The sequence below is a fragment of the Aphis gossypii genome, unplaced genomic scaffold, assembly GCF_020184175.1.
Source record: "Aphis gossypii isolate Hap1 unplaced genomic scaffold, ASM2018417v2 Contig00583, whole genome shotgun sequence".
Taxonomy (NCBI): domain Eukaryota; kingdom Metazoa; phylum Arthropoda; class Insecta; order Hemiptera; family Aphididae; genus Aphis; species Aphis gossypii.
In genome coordinates, this window is record NW_026083177.1 from 29,723 (window position 1) to 55,502 (window position 25,780).

Genomic DNA, 25,780 nt, shown 5'->3' on the forward strand with positions numbered 1-25,780 from the left:
TATCTTTTGAGTGTCCCATTCAATTGAAAATTTGAGAATCCTAACTGTTACTTCTTTAAAATTGAATTAATACGAACCTGATATAAGTTATTAATATATAGAATTTAAAAATAATAGTAGGTATGCTGTTTTTTTCAAATATTATTGCAATCAAAATTCATAATAATTTATAACTCAATGCATACTAAAGATTTTTGCACTAACTTTATACTCATATAGTAGCTAAGCAATCAATATTATACTGACTCTTATATTATTAACTATTTGAACAAATTATGTTTAAAGAAAAAAATCTTTATGCTAATTTCCCTTATCCTCGTCCTTTTTCACTATTCTCTTCTTTTTCCTTCTTTCCTAGAACAATCATTTAAAAAGAAAAAAAAGTGTTATGCATCGGCAAGTGAAAAAATTGCAAACTTAGCAGAAGAAAAAGAAAGTTTAGTGTGTTTGCAAAAAGAGTTGGTCAAGCAAGAACTTGAACAAAGCAGAGAACTGCACCAATTAAAAATAAAACATATGAACGAAGTACATGAACTAAAAATGTTGGCTCTTCAATATGAATGCGACATTAAAAAAAATATATTTTCTTCATAAAATTAAAAATTCCAACTAAAAAATTTAATTAAATCAAATTATAAGTATTATTATTTTTATTAACTGTTTTAAAACTAACTTTATTTAGTAATATCAATTAAAATGTACTGCTTATTATTTTTTAATATTAAAATTATTACTTATGTTTAAAAGTTATTATTATTCTATTTAAGTTATTTATAAAAGTTATGAGTTATTTATTAATTTTAGAGATGTGAAAAATATTCATTTACTAATCTTGTTCTAGCATTATTTTGCCGATTTTCTAGTATGGGTGTATTGATTATTTCTGTCAGTTCATCAGGTAATTGAATATCATCCATTGGCATTTCTTCATTACAGTCAATTGCAATATTGTGAAGAACCGAACAAGCAATTATAACAGTTTGTATATTAGAGATTTGCCATCTCATTCCGAGTGACAAAACTGGAAATCGTCGTTTCCAAACACCATAACAACGTTCCACGGGATTTCTAGTACGAATTTGAGATTCGTTGTATAAGTTTTCTGGCCCTGCACATTATACCTAATTATTGAGTTCGAATCTATTTACTAAGTATTTAGTATGAACTATAATGGACTATTATCCTTATTAATTAGTATTTAAAAGAGAATAACTCCGGAAATTTTCGTTCAGAAAAATTTTGACGTATTGCAATTGAAATTTGAACGAAAATTTCCGGAGTTATTCTCTTTTAAATACTAAGGAATAAGGATAATAGTCCATTATAGTTCATACTAAATAATTAGTAGGGTAGTGCTTAAATTTCAACTTTAAAAATATTATTTTGGCACCTTGTTAATTTGTTCTACATGATATTAAATAGCTACAGGAAAAATTGTAGTTGAATTCATAAAGTTTTAACGGTCGCTACCAGTAGATAAAGTAATTCGACAATTACGCTGAAAATAGATATATAGAGTATACGCGATAATTTCTAAAATGATTAATATATATAATTCTAGTACAAAGTGATAGGTCGTTAGATGTTCTTATCTAAACAGTCAATGTTTATTACAAATATACTTATACATATTTCGATAATGCGGGCACCGATGTACAATATAATGTTACAATCGTCGTGATCGCAAACTCGTTGTTAGTCGTCATCGCCGTTGTCAGGGACGGATTGGGCCATAGGGAAATCGGGAAATTCCCGATGGGCCGCGTACTAAATAGTAAATATTAGGTAGATGTAAATACAATAAAATAATTAATAAATATTACCATTTATTATAAATTATTTTTCAATGATATTACGGATTACGGAATAACAATCTATAATATAATAACGTAAAACATTGTAAATTGTAATAATACAAGTATACAACGTCTACAAATGAAACTGAATTGGTTATCAATAAGTAATACCAATAACAGCTGTAATCAAAAAATCAACTTCCGTGGACAGTAAAATCTATAAATAATTGGTTATTTCACTTATTCGGGTTGTCGTCGATCAGATGGGCCGGCGGGTTGAGGGTAATGACGACGAATATTGACGATACAAGTCGATGCGGTTCGTTAATATGAATACTTTATAAGAATATTTTCATTTGAAATTATATTATTTATAATCAATCGTCATTCAAAACCTTGATATTAGCATTCGGCAGTGAGTGCAATTTGGTTAATTTTAATAGTTGCGAATTATAAAATAAAATGGAAATGGATGGATCAAACTGTATAAAACGAAAAGGAGGAGCTGAGAAAATTCGAGACAAAAAGAAAAAAATACTACTTTTAGAAGCAAAGGCTTCTAAAAGCATTACATCATTTTTCAAGTCTCAGAATAGCGAAGTGAGTTTTAGCTGAACTTAGTCATAATAATAATAATATATTAATAATTAAAAATATTAAACTGTTACATTACAAAGTACAATAATCTACAATTTATTTTATTGATAGAGAATGAGAGAAACAACATATTTTGCAAAATACTTAATGCAATAGGTGCCTATTTTATTTTTTTAATATGAAAATATACAATAAATTATTTTAGTGTAATATTCAACTGATACTTTTAAAAATTAGATAATATTTATCTATAAGTATAAATTAGGTATAATTTATTGATTTAATAACAAGGCTGAGCAAATTAATATTTTTTTTTTTTTAAACTCATTTTTTTAACTCATTAATACCCATCCTAGTATAATAAATTATAGATTTATTTTTAGAGTATTATTAATGTGGATGAAACTACTACAGATGTTGAAGTTGAAACATCTACTTTAGATGAAGTAAGTCTTGTAAATTATTGTTGTTCTTATAAAAGTACTATTAAATTATTATATTTAACGACTCATATTTTTCTTATAAAAGTAAATAATATTATTATAGCTTATAAGCATGGTCACATAATTGATATGTCTTATACTCTTACAAATACTAAAACAGAATGTATACCTAATATGTTTTTAAAATTTTAATTAAATAGGTGACTGATAGTTGCATTAATAACGTTAGTTTGGAGAATGAAACTTTTAGTATTGGAAATAAAGATAATGCAAATATTAGCTTGAATGTAATTGAATCTGTTGACCATCAAAATAGTTTTAACAATGAAGTTATACCTAGTAAGTTTTTTTTTTAATTTTCGAAACAATTTTAGTTGGCATACAAAGGCATATAGACACAAATAATATTAATTAAAATTCTGTGGCTCGGGTCTAAAAGGGTCAATTTCACTTCTTGCAATTTTTCAACAATAATAAGGAATTTTTATTATTTTTAATTAAAAATATTTGTAGAAATATTATATTACAAATTACAATTTACTAATTTGAGCATTTGGCTCATTATTAGATACCTATAACCTATGTGTCTTTGTGTCTATTATAGTTTGTAAATTATCAAACTGATCAATGTGTAATTTTTCTAATTTTGGCTCTCTAGATATATTCAAGAAACCTGAAATTACACAGCTTAATCAATTTTTTAAATATCATCCTCAAAAACCAAAATTAAATGAAGAAACTCCATTTAATTTTCAAAAAGCTTTCTTTAGAAGTAATGGCTCTGAACGAAAATGGTTAACCTACAATAAAAATCCAAAACAATTATTCTGCTATTTGTGTCTTGCATTTTCTTCAGAAAGTAATAATTTTACTAAAGGCTTAGATGTATGGAGTCATACTTATATTCGAATTGATGAACGTGATAAAAGCATGGTACATAAAAATTGTGTATTAGCTTTTTTTCTCCATTCAAATAAACATGATATTGGTTCACTACTTTTCTGTGAAACTAAAAAATAAATAAAAAAAAACCGCGAAATTGTTACAAGAGTGATTGAAGCTGTTAAACTTATAGGAAAACGTGGATTGAGTTATAGGGGAAATCAATTTGAAGCAGCATACACATTAGATAATCCATTTGTTGATCACGGAAATTTTTTAGAAATCATATTGTTTTTAGCAAAATATGATTTTCAAATGAAAGATCACTTGGAAAATGTAATAAAAAAGAGCCGTAAAGCCCACGAAAGTGGTAGTAAAGGAAGAGGAAGACTGGTTACATTTATTTCTAAATCCACAGTTGATTATGTTATTGCTGCAATAAGTCGTTTGATAAAAAAATCAATTTGTGATGAAGTTAAAAATGCTAAAATGTATGCAGTTATGCTAGATACTACTATTACATCATCGGATCAATGTGCAGTAGTCTTAAGATATGTCGAAGACAATGGTATTCACGAAAGCCTGATTGCAGTTATTAACTGTTCAGATTCAACAGGTAAAGGCATGCATGATTTATTACAAAATGTTTTACTTTTAAATGATTTGAATGTAAAAAACTGTATTGCCAATACTACCGATGGTGCGGCTAATATGCAAGGGGAGTACAATGGATTCTCAGCATGGCTTAATGAGTCATCCCCAAATCAAGTTCATTTTCAAAGATTCACTTAAGCGTATGAGAGTTTGGACAGAACGATGCCATAGTCTACATCAACGTTTACAAAGTATTGGTGAAACAAGGTGGTGGAGTAAAGAAGTTGCACTTGTTAAAATATTTGGATCAACTGAAGGTCCATGTAAGAGCAATGCACTGTATGTTGATGTTTTAATGGCTTTATATGATATTCTAAACGATGAAAAATCTACACCAGATATAAGGGTCAAAGCTGAAGCTATGAAAAATACATAATTGAATTTTTCTACTATTTTGACTGCATATATATATATTAGAATTTTTAGTATTACAGGTCCTTTGTCGAGATACCTGCAATCAAAATCAATGGATTTAATTACAGCTCAGAACCTAGTTGATGGAGCACTTGAACATTTAAAAAAAGCTCAAAGAAATATGGAATGGATAAAATTATCTGCAGAGTCATTTGTTATTTGGGCTAATACTGAGTTAGATTTACAATTTAATGGTGATAGACCTATAACTGTAAATGAAATATTACCTAATATAAGAACCAGAAAGAAAAAAATGTTACCAGGTGAGATTAGTAATGATATGGTACATGAGAATCCTATAAAAATGTTTGAAATAGATGTTCATAACAGAATATTAGATATAGTTGTTGGGAGTATTAACAAAAGATTTATAAAACACAGAAAACTGTATAATGATTTATCATGTTTGTCACCAAGTTAATTTTCGTATATAATTCAAAATGGTTTGCCTGATCAAGCATTGACTATTTTGTATGATAAGTTAAAGAGTTTGAATTCAAATATACAACGGTCTAAAGGATGAGTTAATACATTTTGCAGAAAATTGGGACAAGTTAAAGAAAAGTCTTGCTGAATCATTTGCTACTTCATACTCTTTGGAGCTAACACAAGATGAAGAAGATGACATTGAATCTAAAATGAATTCTAAATCACAAAATATGACTTGCAAGAGTTGCAAAAACTGTGTTGTTTGTTGCTATAACATTTTACAAAAATATAATTTATATTGTGATGCATATTCTAATTTATTTTTGGCATACAAGTATATACTTACGCTACCATCAACCCAAGTATCATGTGAAAGATCTTTTTCTTTCTTAAAAAATATTAAATCAAGACTTCGTAGTCAGCTTTCAGATCCAAAATTAGAAGCATTCATGTTAATGGCCATCGAAAAACAGAAATTAACACTATTGGATTCAGATAAAATAATAGAAGAATTACAAAAAGAGAGTTTTCTTTTAAAAAAAAATCTGTCATTGTAAATTAAAAAATAATTACTAACATTTATATGTAGCCATGTAGGTAACACTATTGTTATTCCATTATTATTATTTTTATTATTACATTTTATTGTTAAAGGTTGATTTTATAATGACACTGGTTACAGTACACTATCCTTTAAAATACTAAAAAAAATTACTCTCTTCAATATGGTACACTTGCCAGTTGCCCCCAATTTCCCAACAAATAGTGGGCCGATAAAAAAGTATTTTCCCGGACTGGTTCGAAATTCCAATCCATCCCTGGCCGTTGTATACAATTTTATGGACAACATTTTTGTGGCTTTTTATATTTTATTTTTTAACTATTTTTTTAAATAATGATTTCACGATTTCTATAGTTTATAACTACGTTTATTATGACAACAAATATCAATACAGCGGTTTCAACCAGACAAATGACTCATGTATGGCTGATCGGACAGATGTCACAATATTTAATTAAGTGAAACTAAATTACCTTCAAGAAAGGAGGTAATGAGTTTATTTTTTTATCATAAAAATATTATTAAAATAAATGTTAGGGATTCTGCACGTGTTACTGCTGTGTATGTAATGACAATTTGGGACAAGGCTAGAATACCCACAAGACTTCAGAAACATGTTATAGATAAAATTGTTGGTCTATTTAATGAATGGAAAAAACTAAAAAAAAATAAAGAAAATAAAGCAAAGCGATCCGAAGGATTAAAAGAAAAAGAGAATAATTGGCAAAAGAACCTCGATAAACTGTTTGATATAGCCCATGCTGATGCCTTAAATACTATTCAAATTCTGGAGGATAAAGAATTTTTACTTTTAGAACGAAAAGAAGGACGACCTTGTAAAATTGGAAATATTGATAGAAATCTCACAAAAAAGGAAGCTGCGATTAAGAAGAGAAACGATATTATTAAAAAAAGACGAAATAATTAAATCACAAATTGGACAGTCCCACATTTTGCTATCTTTCTGTTCAAGTGAAGATGATAGTGATTTATCTGACAGCAATACTTCTACTGTTGATGACTCGTCAATTAATAAATCACCACAAAAAAAAAAGAGGTAGAAAGAAACTTCTTGACAGCAATTTGGCTGTTAGTCTTGATGTTGCAAAATTAAGTGATCGGAAAGCTACAGTAGTACTAATGAATACTATTAAGCGACTTTGGCAGTGATCCTTTAGAATATAATGTAAACACTTCATCTATTCGTCGTCAAAGTATACGATATCGACAAGAAATTGCAGAATCAGTGAAGAATGTTTTTATACCAGAAGTCCCACTGACTATTCACTGGGATGGAAAAATTATTGAGGATATAAGTGGACATGAAACAGTAGACGTCTTCCAATTTTAGTATCAGGTAAAAGTGTTGACCAACTTCTCGCTATTCTAAAACTCATTTCTGGAACAGGTAAATCAATAGCTTCGACAGTATATGAAACTACATTATCATGGGGACTTGTCATACATGTCATACATGACAATGTATGAGCTTTGATACTACTGCAGTAAATAGTGTAGAAATGGTGCATATGTTCTACTTGAGCAAAATATGGACAAACAAATATTATGGTTGGCCTGTCGTCATCATATCATGGAGATAATGTTAGAAGCAGTTGTTGTTCATTCTATTGGGTGCTCATCTTCACCAGATATTTTATTGTTTAAACGATTTAAAAAAGCTTGGTACACAATTCAGCTGGAACATTTTGAAACTATAATTTCCGATGTTTCTACTTTAAATCAAATAAATAATATTTCTACTGACACGATCAATATTGCTTTAAAACAACTTGAAGAGTTTCAACCCAGAGATGATTTTAAAGAATTATTGAGCCTAAGTATTATTTTCTTAGGGGGAGTTCCTAAAAAAGGTATATCTTTTAGAGCTCCTGGTGGGCTTCATCGAGCCCGATGGATGGAAAAAGCCATATATTGCTTAAAAATATATTTATTTAAAGAACAATTTAAACTGAAAAAAATAGAATATAAAAGAATTCGTGACATATGTATTTTTACAGTAAGAATATATATTAAATATTGGTTTCAAGCTGCTTCAGCGATTTACTCACCAAGAAATGACCTACAACTAATAAAAGATTTAAAGAAATACGAAGAAATCGATGTAACAATTTCAAAAGAAGCCATGAAGAAATTCCTTGGTCATCTTTGGTATTTATCAGAAGAACTAATTGCATTCGCATTTTTTGATGAAAATGTTTCATCCGAAACAAAACGGAAAATGGTAGATGCATAATGAAGGAATAGAGTATCCGATGAAACGCATAAGTTTAGATCCTGATATAGTTTTAAGAAAAAACCTTGAAAATTTTGTAACAAAAAATATTCGCAGATTTTTTGATATATTAGGAATTTCATCTCAATTTTTGAATCAAGATGTTGACCGTTGGGATGAAGACGAAGATTTTAAAAAAAGTAAAGAAATCGTTCAGTCAATGAGAGTTGTCAATGATACTGCAGAGCGAGGAGTGGCTTTAATGGAGGAATACAACAAATTACACACCACAAATAAAGAATAAAAACAGTTTCTTTCGTTACTCATACAACAATTTAGACAAAAATATCCAGACAGAAAAAAATCAACATTAATACAATCATAATAATATAATAAATACTTAATACTATTAAAAATACTTATCAAATGTTGTTGGGTATACAATCCAGTTTTTGTTTTTGAATTTGGCGGTCGTATGCGACATCGTCTATGTCGCTACGTTGTCGCCCTACTGCTCCGCCGCCAAAAACTGCGAGCGAACTTTGTACCCCCGGGGAGGGGACTCGACCATCGCGGTCTAGCTGTAGCCGCCCGTCGCTATCGTTTTTGTCGTCGTTTCTGATCCGTGTAAGACACAAGTGTCGCGTCTCCGCCGTCTTGGCATCTTTTGGGTTAAAACCTCGTGTTTCTGACCAACGCGACCCGGTGCGCCGTCGCCGTTAATACCGCCATTTTTTGTTCCGTGCACCCGAGCCTCGCTGCTCACGAACTTGTCGCGTACGAGCGTTTACGCGATCATAGTTCCGGCCGTCCGTGCCGACACCACGACTTATTGTTTTTTTTGTATCCGTCGCCCGTCCGATTATTCGCTGTGCGACCTCAAGTCGTGGTCACCCACATACTTCGTTTGTTTGTTTTTCGCCCGTCCGTTCGACGACGAGTGAACCCGCCTCGCGGTCGTTGCCGCTTAATTGTGTTTTTGTATTTCGTCGTCACCAGTACGACATTCGCACTGCGAAATTTGCCTCACGCGTCCACGTGCTTTTCCGTCCGTCCGCCCTACATCGTACGAAAGTGTCAGCCACGACGTGTTATAGTGTTGTCGTCACAGAGTAATAATACTATAGAGAAGGCATTCCTACTCTTCTGTGTATCGGCTTTTGCAGCTCAAATAGACACGCTGTAGTGCTACCGTTTTCATAATAAAAATAAATGTTCTCCCAATGAATCCATATTTAAATTACTTAATTAGAAGATGCTGGTTAGTATAAACAATTTTTTATAAATAATTATATTATATTTATGTTGAAGAAATATTTTGACATGAATTATTAAGCAATAAAGAATGTAATTAATATTTTTTAAGGTATGCATTTGTTAATATTGATTATTTTATATTTATATTATGACCTGTACTGTTGAGTACATTATCATTTATCAATGTTGTCACATTATCAATTATTATTACTTTGATTTAAAATTTCTGTTTTCTTGAGAACAATTTTAAGTTTTGTAACTATTTACTCTCGTACAAATTTAATAATTTACAAGCCACGAGATAATTGGATTGGATATTATTATTTTATTTATTAAAAATTTTGTTTTTTAATTCAACTTAAAATGCCGATTTGTGTTGTTTGTGGTAGATCGCATAATTCTAAAAGCAAATCCGATGGCATTACATTTCACAGGTAAAATTATTATACTATTATTATTTGTTAAATTATATTTAAATATACATATTTTACTATTTTATCAAGACTGCCATCAGGCCCTATTCAAGCCGAATGGATTACATTTGCATTTGAATGTGGTATCCATGCCAGCATGCTAAAACCACTGCATAGTCTGTTTTGTTCTGAACATTTCAATAAAAATTGTTTTGAAAAATATGTACGTACTACATTATTGAAACCTGATTCTGTACCATCAATCATGGTTCAAAGAATAAAATGTGTAAGTTTTATATCAATCTTACTAAATATCTTGTTATTCAAAACAGTACCTACTAAATAAAAATAATAATAATTTTGGTTGCATTACAATAATTATTTAAATAACTTATTATATGTTTAATTAATAAAGGCAAAAGTTCTGTATCCTGAAAAAACCGTTTCGGTGGCATTGGATTTGAAGAATAGTTCTACTAATGATACTCAAAACGACATTGGTGTTCAAGTAGTATTCAATATATAAACTTGAAAGTGAATTTGTTTTTATCATATTGTTTTCCTTTTAGGTTTTATCTAGTGAAGACTCAATCAACAATAATTGTGATCCAATTACCGCAAGTCCTGGTGTATCTGTTGAATTCATTACAACACCACAAAAAGTAATCATCAAATTTGTATATTCAGACATAATATTTAACATTTGAGAGCTCTATTTAAAATTTGATATTTAGAAAGAGTTGTCATTTGTAGGTACATTATGTACTCATAAATGCAATTAATTTTTACTTAATAATAATGAACTATTTTAAAACAATTAGTTATTCAATATACCTACCTATATTTATATTTTTTTTAAGGTCTCAGACAAAAGTGTTAGCAATGAAATTTGGGGACCAGACCAAGATGATACACCAAAAAGATCTTTGCTGAAACGCACGGTTTCAAAATATATTATCAATGATGCTGTAAAATCTAAAAAATTAAAGTATCTAAGGCAAAAAGTTGAACGACAAGCAAAGAAAATTGCTTCAATGAAAATGGTCATCAGTTCTTTGAAACAAAATAATTTACTTAACGATGATGAGCTAGAACTCTTCTCCGAACAATTTGGTAAGCATAATGATTTGATTAAACGATTTGTTAAAAAGGGTAAAGGCCAGAAAATCCCTAAAAAATATAGTCCAGAATTAAGAAAATTTGCTATTACTCTACACTTTCATTCTGCTAAGGCATACAACTTTGTAAGAAAAGAGTTTAATACAATAATTCCTCATCCAAGAACTTTGAGTAAATGGTATTCCCACACAAAAGCTGAACCAGGATTTACTGAAGAAACAATAAAAATTTTAACCCTTAGAGCAAAAAACTCTGATCATACTATTTATTGTGGTTTAATCTTTGATGAAATTTCAATCAGACATCATGTTGAATGGGACGGCAATAAATATTATGGATATGTGAATTTTGGTGCTGGCTTTAATAATGATAAGTCTGATATTGCTACCGAGTGTTTTGTTTTCATGCTAGTTGCAATTAATGAATCATGGAAAATACCTGTAGGATACTTTTTGTGCAATCACTTGAATAGTTCACAGAAATCAGAATTGACTCAACAATGTTTAAACCTTATAAATAAAACTGGCATCAAAGTGGTTAGCTTAACTTTTGATGGATGTGCATCAAATATTAACATGACAAAACTTTTAGGTTGCAATTTAGACCCCACTTCATTTAAAACTATTTTTGAATATAAATTAACTGATTCATTAACACAAAATATTGCAATATTTCCTGACCCCGCGCATATGGTTAAGTTAGTTAGAAATACTTTGGGTGAAAAAAAAATTATTATAGACGGTGATAACAACATTATTAAATTTGATTATCTTGAAAAATTGTTAATACTACAAGAATCTGAAGGCTTGCATTTAGCAAATAAATTAAAAAAAACAACATGTTTCGTTTTTTAAACAAAAAATGAAAGTTAAACTAGCTACACAATTATTAAGCAAATCTGTCGCAGACGCATTAGAGTTCTGTAAAAATGTTTTATGTCTGGAAGATTTTCAATCATGTGAACCTACAATTAAGTTTATTAGATTATTCAACGATGCATTTGATATATTGAATTCCAGAAATTTAAATGGTTATGGTAAAAAAAAAGCTTTGTGCTCACAAAATTTTGAAGATTTTATGATTTTTAAAACACATTTTCATGAGTATGTTTTAAATTTAAAATTTTCCTGTGGAACCTCGGTGTTAAGTTCTAATAGAAAAACCGGATTCTTAGGATTTATGATTTGTTTTGAATCTTTATTTTTTTTGCATAATGAACTAATTGTCACTAGTTGTTTGAAATTCATACCATCCTACAAAATAAGTCAGGACCATATTGAACTGTTTTTTGGAGCCATTAGATCTCACCAAGGACACAACAACAATCCAACTGCTCGTCAGTTCAAAGCTGCTTAACTTAAATTGTTAATTCATGCAGAGATAAAACAAGGAGTTGTTGGTAATTGTATACCTTTGGAGGATGTAGATATTCTCATTAGTTCTAGTGTTTGTCAAAAAGAACCTGAAAATATTATCAATGAAACAAATATAAATTATTTTTCAGACATTACTCCTGAACCTGAAAGTTATTTTTTAAAAGACCATGATTACATTTTTGATAACTCACTTTCAATGTTTACTCGTGAAATTGTAATTTACTTAAGTGGTTTTATTGTTCATAAATTAAGTAGTAAAATTAAATGTGATGTATGTATTTCGGCTCTTCATGGTGACAAAAATAATTTTCTAAAATCTTTAATAGATTTAAAAGACAATGGCGGATTGACTTATCCTAGTTCTGATGTTATAAATATTTGTATTCAAACGGAAAAAAATATAAGATCTTATGAAATTGATAGCTTAAAAAAATTAAATAAATTATTTATTCAAAATAAAACTTTACAGTTCTTTATAAATGACACCACTATTTTTAAGACAATTAAATTTCATAATGAAAATGATCCTTTGCAAAACCATGTAGTTCTGTTGATAAAATCAGTGATATCTGCATATTATGATATTAAAATTCACCATCTTTATAAAAAACAAAATGAAAAGGATTCTTTACGAACATGGTACAATAAGTTAGTACTTTTTAAGGGACAATGATTCTATCCATGTATGTTTTTGTATTGCAATTTTTTTTTTTTTAATTTAAATGTTATTAGGTAGTTAATATTATTTGTTAGCTATTAATATTGTGTACATGAATAAAGTACTATAATCCTAATATTTATATATATATATATTTTTTTTTGTTATTTCAGTTGAGCCATCGAGGATCTAACATTCCTATCATATGTGGATATGGGGGAATTGGGTGGGCTTAAGCCCTCACAAAATGTAATTAAGCTTCATCAAACGGTTAAAGCGTCTAAAGCAGTGTTTCCTAAAGGGTGTGCCGCGACAACTTGGAACTTTTTTTTATATTATTTCCTAATAACGATATTATTCGATAAGTAGATAAAATTTATCCTAAGTGTGCCGTGACTTATAAAAACTAATAATAATGTGCCGCGATGGGAAAAAGTTTGGGAACCAATGGTCTAAAGCTATGTGTTTACATCATTATAATATATTATACAAGGTGTTGCATGATAAACGTGTCAAACTTTTAGAGGTGTTTCTAGACCTCAAATACAACAAAAAAAGTCCTTATGACCATAATTAAATTATCAATAATAAAGGAGATATTTCAATGATTTTGTTTTTTTTTTTTGTTAAACATAAGTTTCATACATAATAATGTTCATATCTAAATTTGAGTTTTATCTTATAATTATTATTTTTTAAGGCATAAGTTCATAAGGACTTTTTTGTTGTATTTGAGGTCTAGAAACACCTCTAAAAGTTTGACACGTTTATCATATAAATCAACATAATTTTGATTCTTTAGATTCTAACATTACATTAAATTACAGGCACTATGAGTAATTTAACCCTTTATAGGGCAGAAGGTGCTAGTAGTCCTATTACTTCAAAATTTTGTTTTTCATATAATGTTAGTGTTTGTATTCTATATTGACAAAAAAAAATTTTTTTATCTATCAAGTTTTTGACTTATAGGGTGGTAAAATAATCGACCAATGATCGTCTAGGTCAGGGTTCAACACCTAATGATCGTTGGTAAAATATTTTACCACTTCCTTAAAAATAAGAAAACAATTATTTTTAATGAATAATAACAGTATATTATAATTCAAATAATGAAATTCTGTATACCAAAACACAAATAATCATTTTTAAAAGGTAAATATTTAATAAAACAAATCAAAGTACAAAAAAAAATTAGAAAACTTTTAACAAAATACTAAAAAAAATTAAAAGAGACCATTTTGATAATAATTAACAATTAGTAAGTAGGTCTTTATTTATAAAAATAAATAAATATACTTCTTCAAATAAAATAAGTAACAAATCAACAAATAAAACTAAAACAAATGAAATACTTTTTGAGAATAACAATAAAATATTAAAAAAACAAAATTAATAAAAATAAAAAATCTTTCTGTATAATCAAGTATAAAATAGAAATATAATAAAAATAATTAAAACAATTTAGTCTTTTCTTTACATTTTATCACAATACTATTATTTATTTTGAACACTGACATGGTAAGGGCCAAAACACTCCTTACACAAAGCTTTATCACAATTTTCACATATTAAATTAGACCTTTTTTGATTTGTCTTTGTGCTACAATAAGCACACCTACGATATGTTCCTACAATAGGAATATGCTTACCAACATCAATAAAAGTTGAAGTAGTTTTTACTCTTTTTTTACCTAACTGAACAGAAGGTGTAAAATGTTTTCTTTTGCGAGAACTAAAATTACTTATTAACCTATTTGCAAGGTTTGATCTATACTGTAACTGGGTCATACATTTTTCTTTTTTACTATTTTTATCATATTTATAACAAATGTAACTATTGACAATGCAACAATCTAAAAGATAATAAAAAATTTTTACCCACCAACGGCGTGACTTCCAGCTTATACTATAAACTGCCAACAACTGGTCAAACTTATCTACACCACCCATACATGCATTATAGTCTGAAATTGATTTTGAGCATGGTACAGACTCACGTACTCCTTTAGTATTTGTACGTAAGACATTCACTTTTTCAGAACCGTTATGCATATTACTTAGTAAGTTAACTGGATTTTTACCCCGGTCTTTCCACTTGGTAACTGTTATATCGCCACACTGTACAAAATCAAGATCACCTTTTTTCATATCTTTATCATTTTTTAAAACTTTTGATGGAAAAAATTTTCTGTTTTTCCTAAACGTGCCACAAGCAAAAATATGTTTGGTCAACAGTTTTTCTATAAGTGGTATGCTACTAAAAAAGTTGTCAAAAAATATGCAATATCCTAGATGTTCTAATGCCCGAGTTAATAATAAAACAACCTTTTCTCCTAAACCAAAATTTACTTCACCTCCTAGAGCTTTACCTGTATAAATGTCAAAGGAATACATGTAGCCAGATACAGCACATGCAATAACCCAAACTTTGAAGCCACGTTTTATGGGTTTTAACGGCATATACTGTTTCATGGTTGTACGACCAGTAAATGCTATCATACTTTCATCTACAGATAGGTAACGGGATGGAGAATACATTTCTGGGAAAACTCGATTTAAATGTGTAATCATGGGCCTAATTTTATACAATCTATCAAACTGTAAAGATTCTCTAGGTGGCATATTTTGGTTATCATTTAAATGGATAAATCTAATTATTTTTAAAAACCGTTTTACTGTCATGATATGGCAAATTTTAGAATGATGAAAGTTATCATCTTCTGACCAATAAAGTCTCATACTAGGCAAGACATTCATACCCATTATAATTAAAACTCCTATAACTGCTTTTAGCTCTGGGACAGTTAAGTTTAACTCTGTGTTCATTTGTGATGCATATAAATTAGATTCACTAACAATTAAATTTAAAAATGTTATATTAAAAAACAATTCAAAAAAGTTTAATGTATTTGAACTGTCAACATTTGCATTGAACCCATATTTTTCTTTAAAATTAAATTTAGCAAATTTAGTTGGTACACCACCTATTTTATCCCACTGGTAGTCACTTGAATTATTTTGTAGTTGAGTGTTGTGTATGGGTTGAGAAAGACTATCATCACTATTTTCATCTGAACTGGAAGATATGTTAGCTTGCATTAGAGGACTTGATGGTAGAAAATTGAGGTCTTTATCAGAATCATCAATTTCTTCGCTAGAACTTAAGTTATTATTTGAAAAATCTATATGACGCTTTGAACGTATAGGACGACTAGTTCTTTCAGTACAACTTGGACCAGCCAGTTCATTTTGTTGAGCACTATAAGTACTTGAATTTGTTTCTGATTGTACAGTTGAAGAATCAAAACTTGAACTTCTTGTGGTGGAGCGTTCGGTAGAATTTACCTTCAGTACTAAATTGTCTTCAGCATCACTATCACCACCAATATCAGAATCAAATGCTTGGTCATCAGTAATTGACTCTAACAAACTATATATTTCAATGTCTTTCATTATGAAAAAATCTAAAATAAAAAAAACCACAAATCAGTTATAACAATATAAGTTATGTATCAAATTAATATACAACTATGATCATTATATTATACATTGTCTACATTAATAATTAATAATTATGATATACAGATTAATTTAACTAAAGTTCATTATATTTCAATAAACATAAAGTATATTTTAAAAATAATTTATAATAGTAACTTCATAATTTTTGGTCATAAAAATGTGTAGTAAACAATTTTTTAATAATAATTATATAAATTGGTAAAACAAAATGTGCCCGGAGACTATTATATTGGATAAAAGTGCAATTATTTGCCAAACCACATATGTTATGTATACATTTGTATATATATTATTACTTGTAACTAAATTGTAAGTTGAAAAATCAAAAAATCAATTTGATTAATCTTATGAGTAGTTCAAATCAGAATGTCAAACTTATTAGATCAAAATATATTTTATTATGAATTTTTCTTAAACGTAAAAAAAAAAGTATTTCAATTGAATAAATATCTATTAACTACATACAATTATGTTAAGTACTTAGCAAGTAAAATAAAAACTTACCGTTGAAAGACTTGACACTTCAGACATAGGTGCAACTAATAACATAAGTTGACTTATCACGTTCGCGAGAATGAAAACAGATTGCGAGATATCACTGGTAAAACATTTTACCACTTCAATACATTTCGCGCGAAAACAGACAAATGATAACAATTGTGGCGTTCGAAATACAGGTTAACACTTTTAATGACATTAAATTTCCCATTGAACCGAGTAGTGAAATAAAATAATAAAATCTATTCCGTGGAAAAATAATAAACGCCTTGGTAAATATACATACCACTGACCTATAAAGGGTTAAGTGAGTTCCTCATAGAATTAATTAATTGAAAAATTAATATATTACATGTATATATGTATCAGAAATTAATAAAATAAATAAATATAAAATATGTCATGGTGTACAATGCTGTTCATGTTTTTGTTAGTTATAATAACTAGTGTTTTAAATTTAACACTGACTACTAGCCTTAAAAATAAATTATTGGTGCTAAAATAGAAAGTTTACAATAATTATTGTATAAGTGGTACCACTGCAGCGTGTCCATTTGAGATGCAGTTAATTTATCATGTAGACCCCCCTTGGTTGTCGTCACGCCGCGACAACGGGTGCCGAACGTAGTCTTGCCCGCGCCGGCCTATTTGAATATTCGTTCCGACGCCTCCGCGCCTTCGTCGACCAATTCGCCGTTTTCGACGGAAGTGCCATTGTCGCACACTTCACCGACGCGACCAACAGTATCATCGTCATTTGGGACAACAGCTCCATCACTGTCTTATCACCTGCTAACAATCATCAGCGCTATCAGGTCGTACACACGCTCACTCATAGAGTAATATAGAGAGGCCGTTGTATATACCGACAATGTTAGAATTTGAAGCTGATTCATCCCAACTCTGTAGTCACTTAACTATCAAGTAATCCGCTAGACTGCGTGATTTTCGAGATAACAATAAACGTTTGATAACCGTGTATGATAATTTTTTTAAATAATAATATTGTAATAATATCCAAAATTTTACCTATTCAGTATTCACATTTTAATTTTGAATAAAATAAAAAGTTGTTAAATTATATTAAAAAAATAAAATATGCCAAGCTGTTTCATCTGTGGTAGAACAAGAAACCATAAAAGTAATTCCGAAAACATTACATTTCACAGGTATGTTTTTGATTAACATTAGTTACCATCTTCTATATATTTTAATTAAATTTTAGTACATAAACCAAATATTGTTTGTTCCCTTAATTTTTATATATTTCAGATTTCCCTCCAATGAAGCAGTCAGAAATAAATGGTATGATTTTGTGACAGAAAATAAATTACTGACAAGTGATATAACTAAATACAGTTTAATATGTTCAAACCATTTTAATGCAGACTTTTTTATAAACTATAAGAATACTAGATTGTTGGAAAAATCTGCAGTTCCAGATATTATAATATCAAGGGCCAAATATGTAAGTATTAATGTTTTTAAATTGTTTAGTTTTATTTTATTAACTGGCTTACAATTTCAGGCCAAGGATAAGTTTCCAGAATATGCTACTCCTTCAACTACAGCGCCTAATGTTAATATTAACCAACCTTTACTTAAGGTAAGTATGTTAAGTATGTGATATATTAAGTATTTTTATTTGTGTATTTAAGGTGAAGAGTAGTATACAAATTGATGGAATAATACCATTCAATACTAGTGAACCTAGTACTAGCTGTATAAAAACTGACAAAATAATACCATTGGGTTCCTGTGATCCCAGCTTCAGTAGTCCAAGTTCAGCCTCTTTTAGTATCATGAGACCTAGCTCAAACAAAGTATTTGAATTTTACATTATTAATTATAATTATTTTTATTAATTTATTATTTAGTTTTATTATTAATGTAGAAAAATGTAAAAGCTTCTTATTTAGAAGCTAGTAAACCAGTGGAATCAGATACGCCAAATCGATTGCATTTAAAACGTGGAATTACTGTTTTATCAAGTGAACTGTTAGTTAAGTCTAAACAACTAAAAGTCTTAAGGCAAACTGTAAGAAGACAACGCTTAAAAATTGCATCAATGAAAGACATAATTTCGAAACTCCAGAAACAAAATTTATTAAATGATGATGAATGTGAAATGTTACTTGACAGTTTTGGTAAACACAAAAACCTCATTACAAACTGGTCTAAAAAAAATTTAGGTAAGAAAGTTACTAAAAAGTATACTCCAGAAGTACGCCAGTTTGCTCTGTCGCTGAATTTCTTCTCGTCTAAGGCTTATGAGTATGTTCGTAAAGAATTTAATACAATATTACCGCATGCACGTACATTGAGTAAGTGGTATTCGCATGTAAATGCTGATCCAGGTTTCACTGATGAGGCTCTAAAAACTTTAGCGATTAAAACTAAAAACACCAATCATTCAATATATTGTGCCCTTGTGATGGATGAAATGGCTATACGCCAACATCTGGAGTATGATGGCACAAATTATTATGGGTACATTGATTTGGGTAATGGCTTAAGTAGTGATAGCTTAGAAATTGCTAAAGAATGCTTTGTGCTTATGGTTGTTAGTATTAATGAAAATTGGAAGTTACCAATTGGTTATTTTTTAGTTTCAAAGTTGAACAGTTCTCAAAAAGCTGAACTTGTTCAGCATGCATTATCTTTACTATATGACACGGGAATTAAAATTATTAGTCTAACATTTGATGGATGCTCTTCTAATACTACTGTAGCTCGCTTATTAGGCTGTAACTTAAGTTTAAATAATTTAGAAACAACATTTTATTTTGAAAAAAAAAATATTAAGATTCCCATAGAGGTCATATTAGACCCCGCGCATATGATCAAACTAGTGCGAAATACTTTCGGTGAAAAAAGACAGTTTTTAGATAATGAGGATAACTTAATAGATTTTAGTTTTATTGAAAAATTACATATACTTCAAGAAAATGAAAGTTGTCATTTGGCCAATAAAATAAGAAAGCAACATATATTTTTTTTTAAGAATAAAATGAAAGTTAAATTTGCTACTCAACTACTTAGCAAATCAGTTGCTGATGCTTTAACTTTTTGCCAAAATAATTTAAAACTAGAACAGTTTTCAAAAGCTAATGCTACCATTAAATTTATTGAATTGCTTAATAGTGTTTTTGATATTTGTAATTCTAGATCAATTAACTGTATAGGAGATAAAAAAGCTCTCTGTAAAGATAATTTTCAATATATTTCAAACTTTACTTTACAATTTACTGAATATATAAGAGGATTAAAAGTAAATGAAAATAATAATTTTATACCCATACTAGAATCCAAGCGAAAAACTGGATTCATTGGGTTAATTTCATGTTTAAATTCGTTATTAAAATTATATTCTCGATTAATTGAAACAAATTTTTTAGATTATATTGCTATATATAGGATGAGTCAGGACCACATTGAATTATTTTTCGGTAGTATACGAGCTAAGGGAGGCCATAATAATAATCCTACAGCCAGGCAATTTCGATCAGCTTATCGAAAATTGGTATTAAGAGTTAATAACATCCAAACTTTTAACACTGGCAATTGTATTCCCCTTGAACATATGGACATACTGCACTATTCTAGTTCAGATCCGATAAAAGTAATAAATAATAGTAGTTCTAATAATTTTGATGTAATTTCTTCTGAAGAAAATTCAGCTGTTGATAATTTTATAACTGATCATGACTATATTACCCAAAACAGATGTATAATTAGTGATTTTTCAAAAGAAATTATTATTTATATTTCTGGCTTTGTTGTATTTAAATTAACTTCAGTTCTTCATTGTGAGCCATGTGTAGCGGCTTTATATTCCATTAATAAAGATGATTTTTTGAATTCATTTATTACACTGAAAAACAAGGATTGTAATGAAGGAGGTCTCACTTACCCAAGTGATGATGTTATTTTATTATGTTTTCACACTGAAAAAATTTTAAAGTCTTATGATTATGAAAATAAAAGAGTTCATAAATTATTTATTCAATCAAAGGTTCTTTCTCATTTCATTCATAACACATCCATATTTAACTCATTAAAAAATCACACTTCACAAAGCAACAGTCCATTATCAGATCACGTTATTCTTTTAATTAAATCAATAACAACAACTTACATAAATCTTAAAATACGTTACAGTTTAAAAAAACACAATGAAACACCATCTCTGAGGATGTGGTATAACAAAATGATTCTTTTTAAAGGCCAATGACTACTTAAAAAACATTTTTTTTTTTTTAATTATACCTACTAATATTATTTATTATTACCGTACCTAATTTTTGCTTTATTGCTTCTAAACTTTTGTGATTTATTTTTAAAAAATTATAAATTATTTATTTGATTTGGTTCTTAGGATTAAGAGTATCTGTCAAAAGTGAAAAACTAAGGGAAAAATACATTAATACTGACTGTAATGTGTAAGTACACGTTTTAACATGTAATATTGAATTATAATTTTGTAATCTATTATTATTTATTTACATAACATGAAATTAAAGTTTTGAATTTTTTTAAATGTTTGTTGTACTTTTATAACGTATTATGTAGTTTTTCCTTGTCCAATTTTTTTTTTCACCGAAAATGGTCACACTGCTGGTAGTCATTTTGAGCTTCAACTGAACGGCGGAACGGCCTCTCTATATTACTCTATGCGCTCACTATACGAGAGCTTCGCAGCAGCAAGATTTTTGGCATCCTTATCACGAACATGAGCGCGCGTAGTGGAGTAATACGGAGTTACTATCATGAATATATGACCGTGATTATAGCACAGATTATTCTTACCTACTTAGTACATCAAAAATCATTTCAATTAAATGAGTACAAAAATACAAAATTCAAGAAAATATCAAAGTAAATACTTTATATTATATTAATAGTTTTAAATCAGTTCAATGTCAATTAGTCAATTAGTCAATATACATTAAATTAAATAAATAAGTATAAAATCATAAATTAAATATAAATTAAAAATTAAAAAATTAGTTTTTAAATTAGTTCAAAGTAACAAAAATACTATTCATATTATAAATATCACAGTCAATAATTAGTCAATATATTAAATAGATATTATACAATTAAATAAAATATCAATAAAAAATTAATCAAAAATATATAAAAATAATCAGAATAAAATCAAAGTTAAATTAATGTAAGTACTTATAAATCATTATCAATAATAATTTATCCATTATAATTATGATCAAAATCACTATGAATCACTGTGATCTCTTTATTTTTATTTTCTAGTGAAGTTACTATAGCATTTGTTTCATTTATTGAAGATTTTGAAATATGATTTTTTGATAACTTTTTTTTTTTTGTAGAATAAAGACGGATTTGTGGTTTAATTTTGTGTTGTATATTTATATTATTTACTGTTTGAAATTCAATCTTATTTCCTTCGTTCAATATTGCTATTACTTTAGCCAAGTGTTTTTTTACCAGATCCTTTTGTTCTTTATTGTATGAGTTATTTGCACATAATGTATTAATTACCTTTGTTTGACTAAAAATGTCATCATTATTATAATTATTGGGTGTAATTTTATTTTCATTTACATATGGTAGATTAATTTGCATCATATTTTCTTGATCTTCAGTATTTTTTCTATGTGTAATATATCACTAGAAAATGACTTATATACCTCACGTGCACAATCATGGATATGTTTACATATATTCAATTTTATTATATTATCGGTACAAGAACAATGAAATGTATGAATACATATATTACATTGAATACATTTCAAGCATGATTTACATGTTTCACCAGCTTTAATAATGTGATATTGTACATTTGGGTTTGATAATGATGATATAAGGTACCCTGTTTCATCTTTCAGAATTTGGATTTGTTCAAATTTGATGGCTTCACTAGCTTTATGACTTTGCCGAATTTTATTAATTTTTTCAGTGGGAGCATTCTTCGTTTGCTTTATTAAACGCTGGAAAAAATTATCTCTTGTTAATTTTAAAACTGCATTTATTGTTTTATCCAGACGCTTAACCTTTTTTCCTTCTAAATAAATATGTTTTAAGGTTTTGTGAAATGACTCTAAATACATGTTCGTATTTATTCCAAGTCGCAAACGCTAACAATATGCCCAACATTCTGGTCTACTTGCATAATGTCGTTCAAAATACAAACCAAATGTGTTGGTATTAGGATCATCCAATAAATCCTGTATGGTTTGTTGAAGACATATTTTAAAATCATCAACAGATGTTATTTGTAATAAAACTCTTAATGTTTTATATACAAGTGCTTTTTTTTCATGCCCTCCAGTGATTTTATTCAGATTTTGTCGCCAGTTTCTATCAATATGCCAAGTACATAAAAGCTTATGTGTAGCAGGACCCATTACATTAACCCAAGCATTATAAAATGCAGGTGCATCATCAGACATAAAAACAATTGATTGAATCTGGCCTACTTTGGATTTCACTACATCGAAAAATAATTGAAAAATTCGCTCATCAGATCGATTTGAAAAACAAAATGCTACAGGACATCCTGATCCAAATTCGTCTATAATCATAAGTGTGTACAATTGTATATCATAAGCATTTGTACCATGTGTACCATCAATACAAATTTTTTCATTTCCAAATTTAACAATTTGTTGCTTTTGAAAATTTGTCATTAAAATTAGACCAAAATCTTCACTGTCCAATATAGAATCGTTAGCACCTTGATTTTTGTAGTATAAAACTGGACAATCTTCTCCGTAACTTAGCATTTCTGTGACCCATAGTTCTACACTAACCGCATCATTTGTATCACGTTTTGTTGCATAATTAATGTTAAAATCTCGTGTGATATTATATAAATCTTGACGCTCCAAAAGACACGAACGTTTTAAAGCGTCTGAAGACATTTCTGATTCTCGAATGGAGTCTAAAATATGAGTCAATGTAACACCTTCCTCTAGCTTACCTAAAAACAATTTTAATACCTAATTAGTATTGACTACACTACAGTTCGTTTACAAAAATAAAAAGCCAAGTATACATCACACCATTTTAATTTACTTTACTCTATTTTAATTTTTTTTTCGATTTTTTACGAAAATGCGAAATTTGCAAGTCATTTTGAAGTTGAAAAATCAAAAAAATGTTTGTGTTCATAACTAAGGATTAAAATTATAACACTAAGTTTTTCATAAGTTTTCCTTCAAGTAGCTATAGAGAAAACTCATAACATCATTATAGGAAAAATTTTAAGGGCGTTTGAATTTTAAATTTTTACGAAATAGCGTAACGATAACGATTTATCCCAAACGATTTTAAATATTTGTTATTATTCAAAAAGTATAAGTCGTAGATACTTGAAAATTTTACCAGTTATTAAGATTGGCGTTTTCTTTACATGATTTAAATTTCAAAATATTTTTACTTTTTTTGAGCTATTTATAGACAACTGAAATTTTCAATTTTTCTGATCTATGATCTATCATCTATGTCATATAGATACTTAGAAAATGAAAGTAAATAATATGAAAGTAATAACCTGCAATTAATGTTCTGGTCATATGATCCAGTCGAATTCGTCCAATTTCTTCAACATGCCCGCAATGAGTCTTCCAAAACTGTGTAAATACAGTTTTATCTGAGTTAGAAATAGTTACCTTTAGCATTGCTGGACAAGCTTTACCGATTTTATTACTGCCCATAGATTTTACATGTCTAATATCATTTCCCTGGCTGCGATAATTATATGATCTGTGACAGTAATAATAATTCCTTAGATTTCCATCTCTCAATTGTGATGTAGCTCTGTCAAGGGTATACATTGACGATGTATGTTGTTCCAAGTCCTGTTTCCATTTTTCAAATTCTGTAATATTATAATTTATAATTACAGTAAATAAAAAGAAAATTTAAATCCTTTTTAAAATATGAAAATTATTACCTGAGATGTCACCAAAATGTTTTTCTTCATACTCTATTTCTAAACCATGACAATAAGTTAAATGCTCTCTCAACTTCACATACGTCTTTAAATCTTTTTCTTCACAGATGTCTACAGGACAAATAATTCTACATTGTAGTTTTGTCTTTTCATTCTTTTTATGAATATTATAACTATGGACTGTTAATGTTTTTTGGGTTGAAAATTGAATTTCACATTCTTCACATTTAAAAGGTTTATCTGGTAAAATATCGGTGTCGTGAAATTTTCTACAATGTACGTATAAACTTTTTTTTTGTGTGAATGTTTTATTACAAAATTTACAATTATGACTATTAGTCTCCATACTTAGAAATAATAATAATGCATAAGTTTTCAAAACTCCTTAAGCACAAACTTTAAGCGGGCGCACTGTTACAAATTAAACAACAGCTTTCTACTTATATTTTGGTTTTTCTTATATTGTGTTTTAATCTTATTATCGGTGGTTGCGGGTATTCCTCAAAAATATTATTATATACGTTTATTTTATGGCCGACCATTCGCCAAGACTTATCGTATTGTCGCAAATATTAACGAGTTATTGTTTGCAATCAGTGTTCTGCTAGCGATACTGAAGACATTTTTGATTAGGTAAGTAACTTATAATCTATTATATTGTAGAATTATTGATATAACTATAATAACTAGGGCCCGAATTTATATGCTCTAAAAACCTAAGGAATATGCACTCAAAAATATGCATTTATGCTTTTATTTTGTAGGAATATGTCTTATAAAATAAAATATATGCAAAAATAAATCGATTAAAAAAGTATTTTATTTACATTATTTTTTATATAGGTATTTACATTAAATGGTATTATTTTAGATTCTGAACGAAGTGATGAATGTATTGATTTTACAATGATGTGTGTTTTTTTTTTTTTTTTATTTTTTTTTTTTTATTTTTTTTTTTGTGTCTGTCACCACGTTTTGGAGC

General features: G+C 28.5%; 3 protein-coding genes across 3 annotated transcripts; 1 reads left to right on the forward strand and 2 right to left on the reverse strand.

Moving 5' to 3' along the window:
• The first annotated feature begins 9,518 nt into the window (after positions 1 to 9,518).
• LOC126554711 (uncharacterized) lies at positions 9,519 to 13,441 on the forward strand. The gene is made up of 6 exons (XM_050209756.1): positions 9,519 to 9,701; positions 9,771 to 9,966; positions 10,096 to 10,188; positions 10,250 to 10,342; positions 10,541 to 10,793; positions 13,007 to 13,441. Exons 1-6 carry the CDS (start codon positions 9,631 to 9,633, stop codon positions 13,024 to 13,026), a joined length of 726 nt encoding a protein of 241 aa, XP_050065713.1. The 5' UTR covers positions 9,519 to 9,630; the 3' UTR covers positions 13,027 to 13,441.
• A 397-nt stretch (positions 13,442 to 13,838) lies between these two features.
• On the reverse strand, positions 13,839 to 17,006 carry LOC114120095 (piggyBac transposable element-derived protein 4-like). Its single transcript, XM_050209759.1, has 3 exons — positions 16,863 to 17,006; positions 14,834 to 16,300; positions 13,839 to 13,885 (listed from the first exon to the last, which is right to left on the reverse strand). The coding sequence occupies exons 2-3, from the start codon at positions 16,287 to 16,289 to the stop codon at positions 13,839 to 13,841; spliced, it is 1,503 nt and encodes a 500-aa protein (XP_050065716.1). The 5' UTR covers positions 16,290 to 16,300; positions 16,863 to 17,006.
• A 5,972-nt stretch (positions 17,007 to 22,978) lies between these two features.
• On the reverse strand, positions 22,979 to 24,909 carry LOC126554715 (uncharacterized; the record flags this gene model as incomplete). Its single annotated transcript, XM_050209760.1, has 5 exons — positions 22,979 to 23,068; positions 23,147 to 23,415; positions 23,542 to 23,823; positions 24,397 to 24,723; positions 24,799 to 24,909. Coding segments are annotated over 5 exons (1,079 nt in total), but the record flags the coding sequence as incomplete, so codon positions are not given.
• Positions 24,910 to 25,780: the final 871 nt, after the last annotated feature.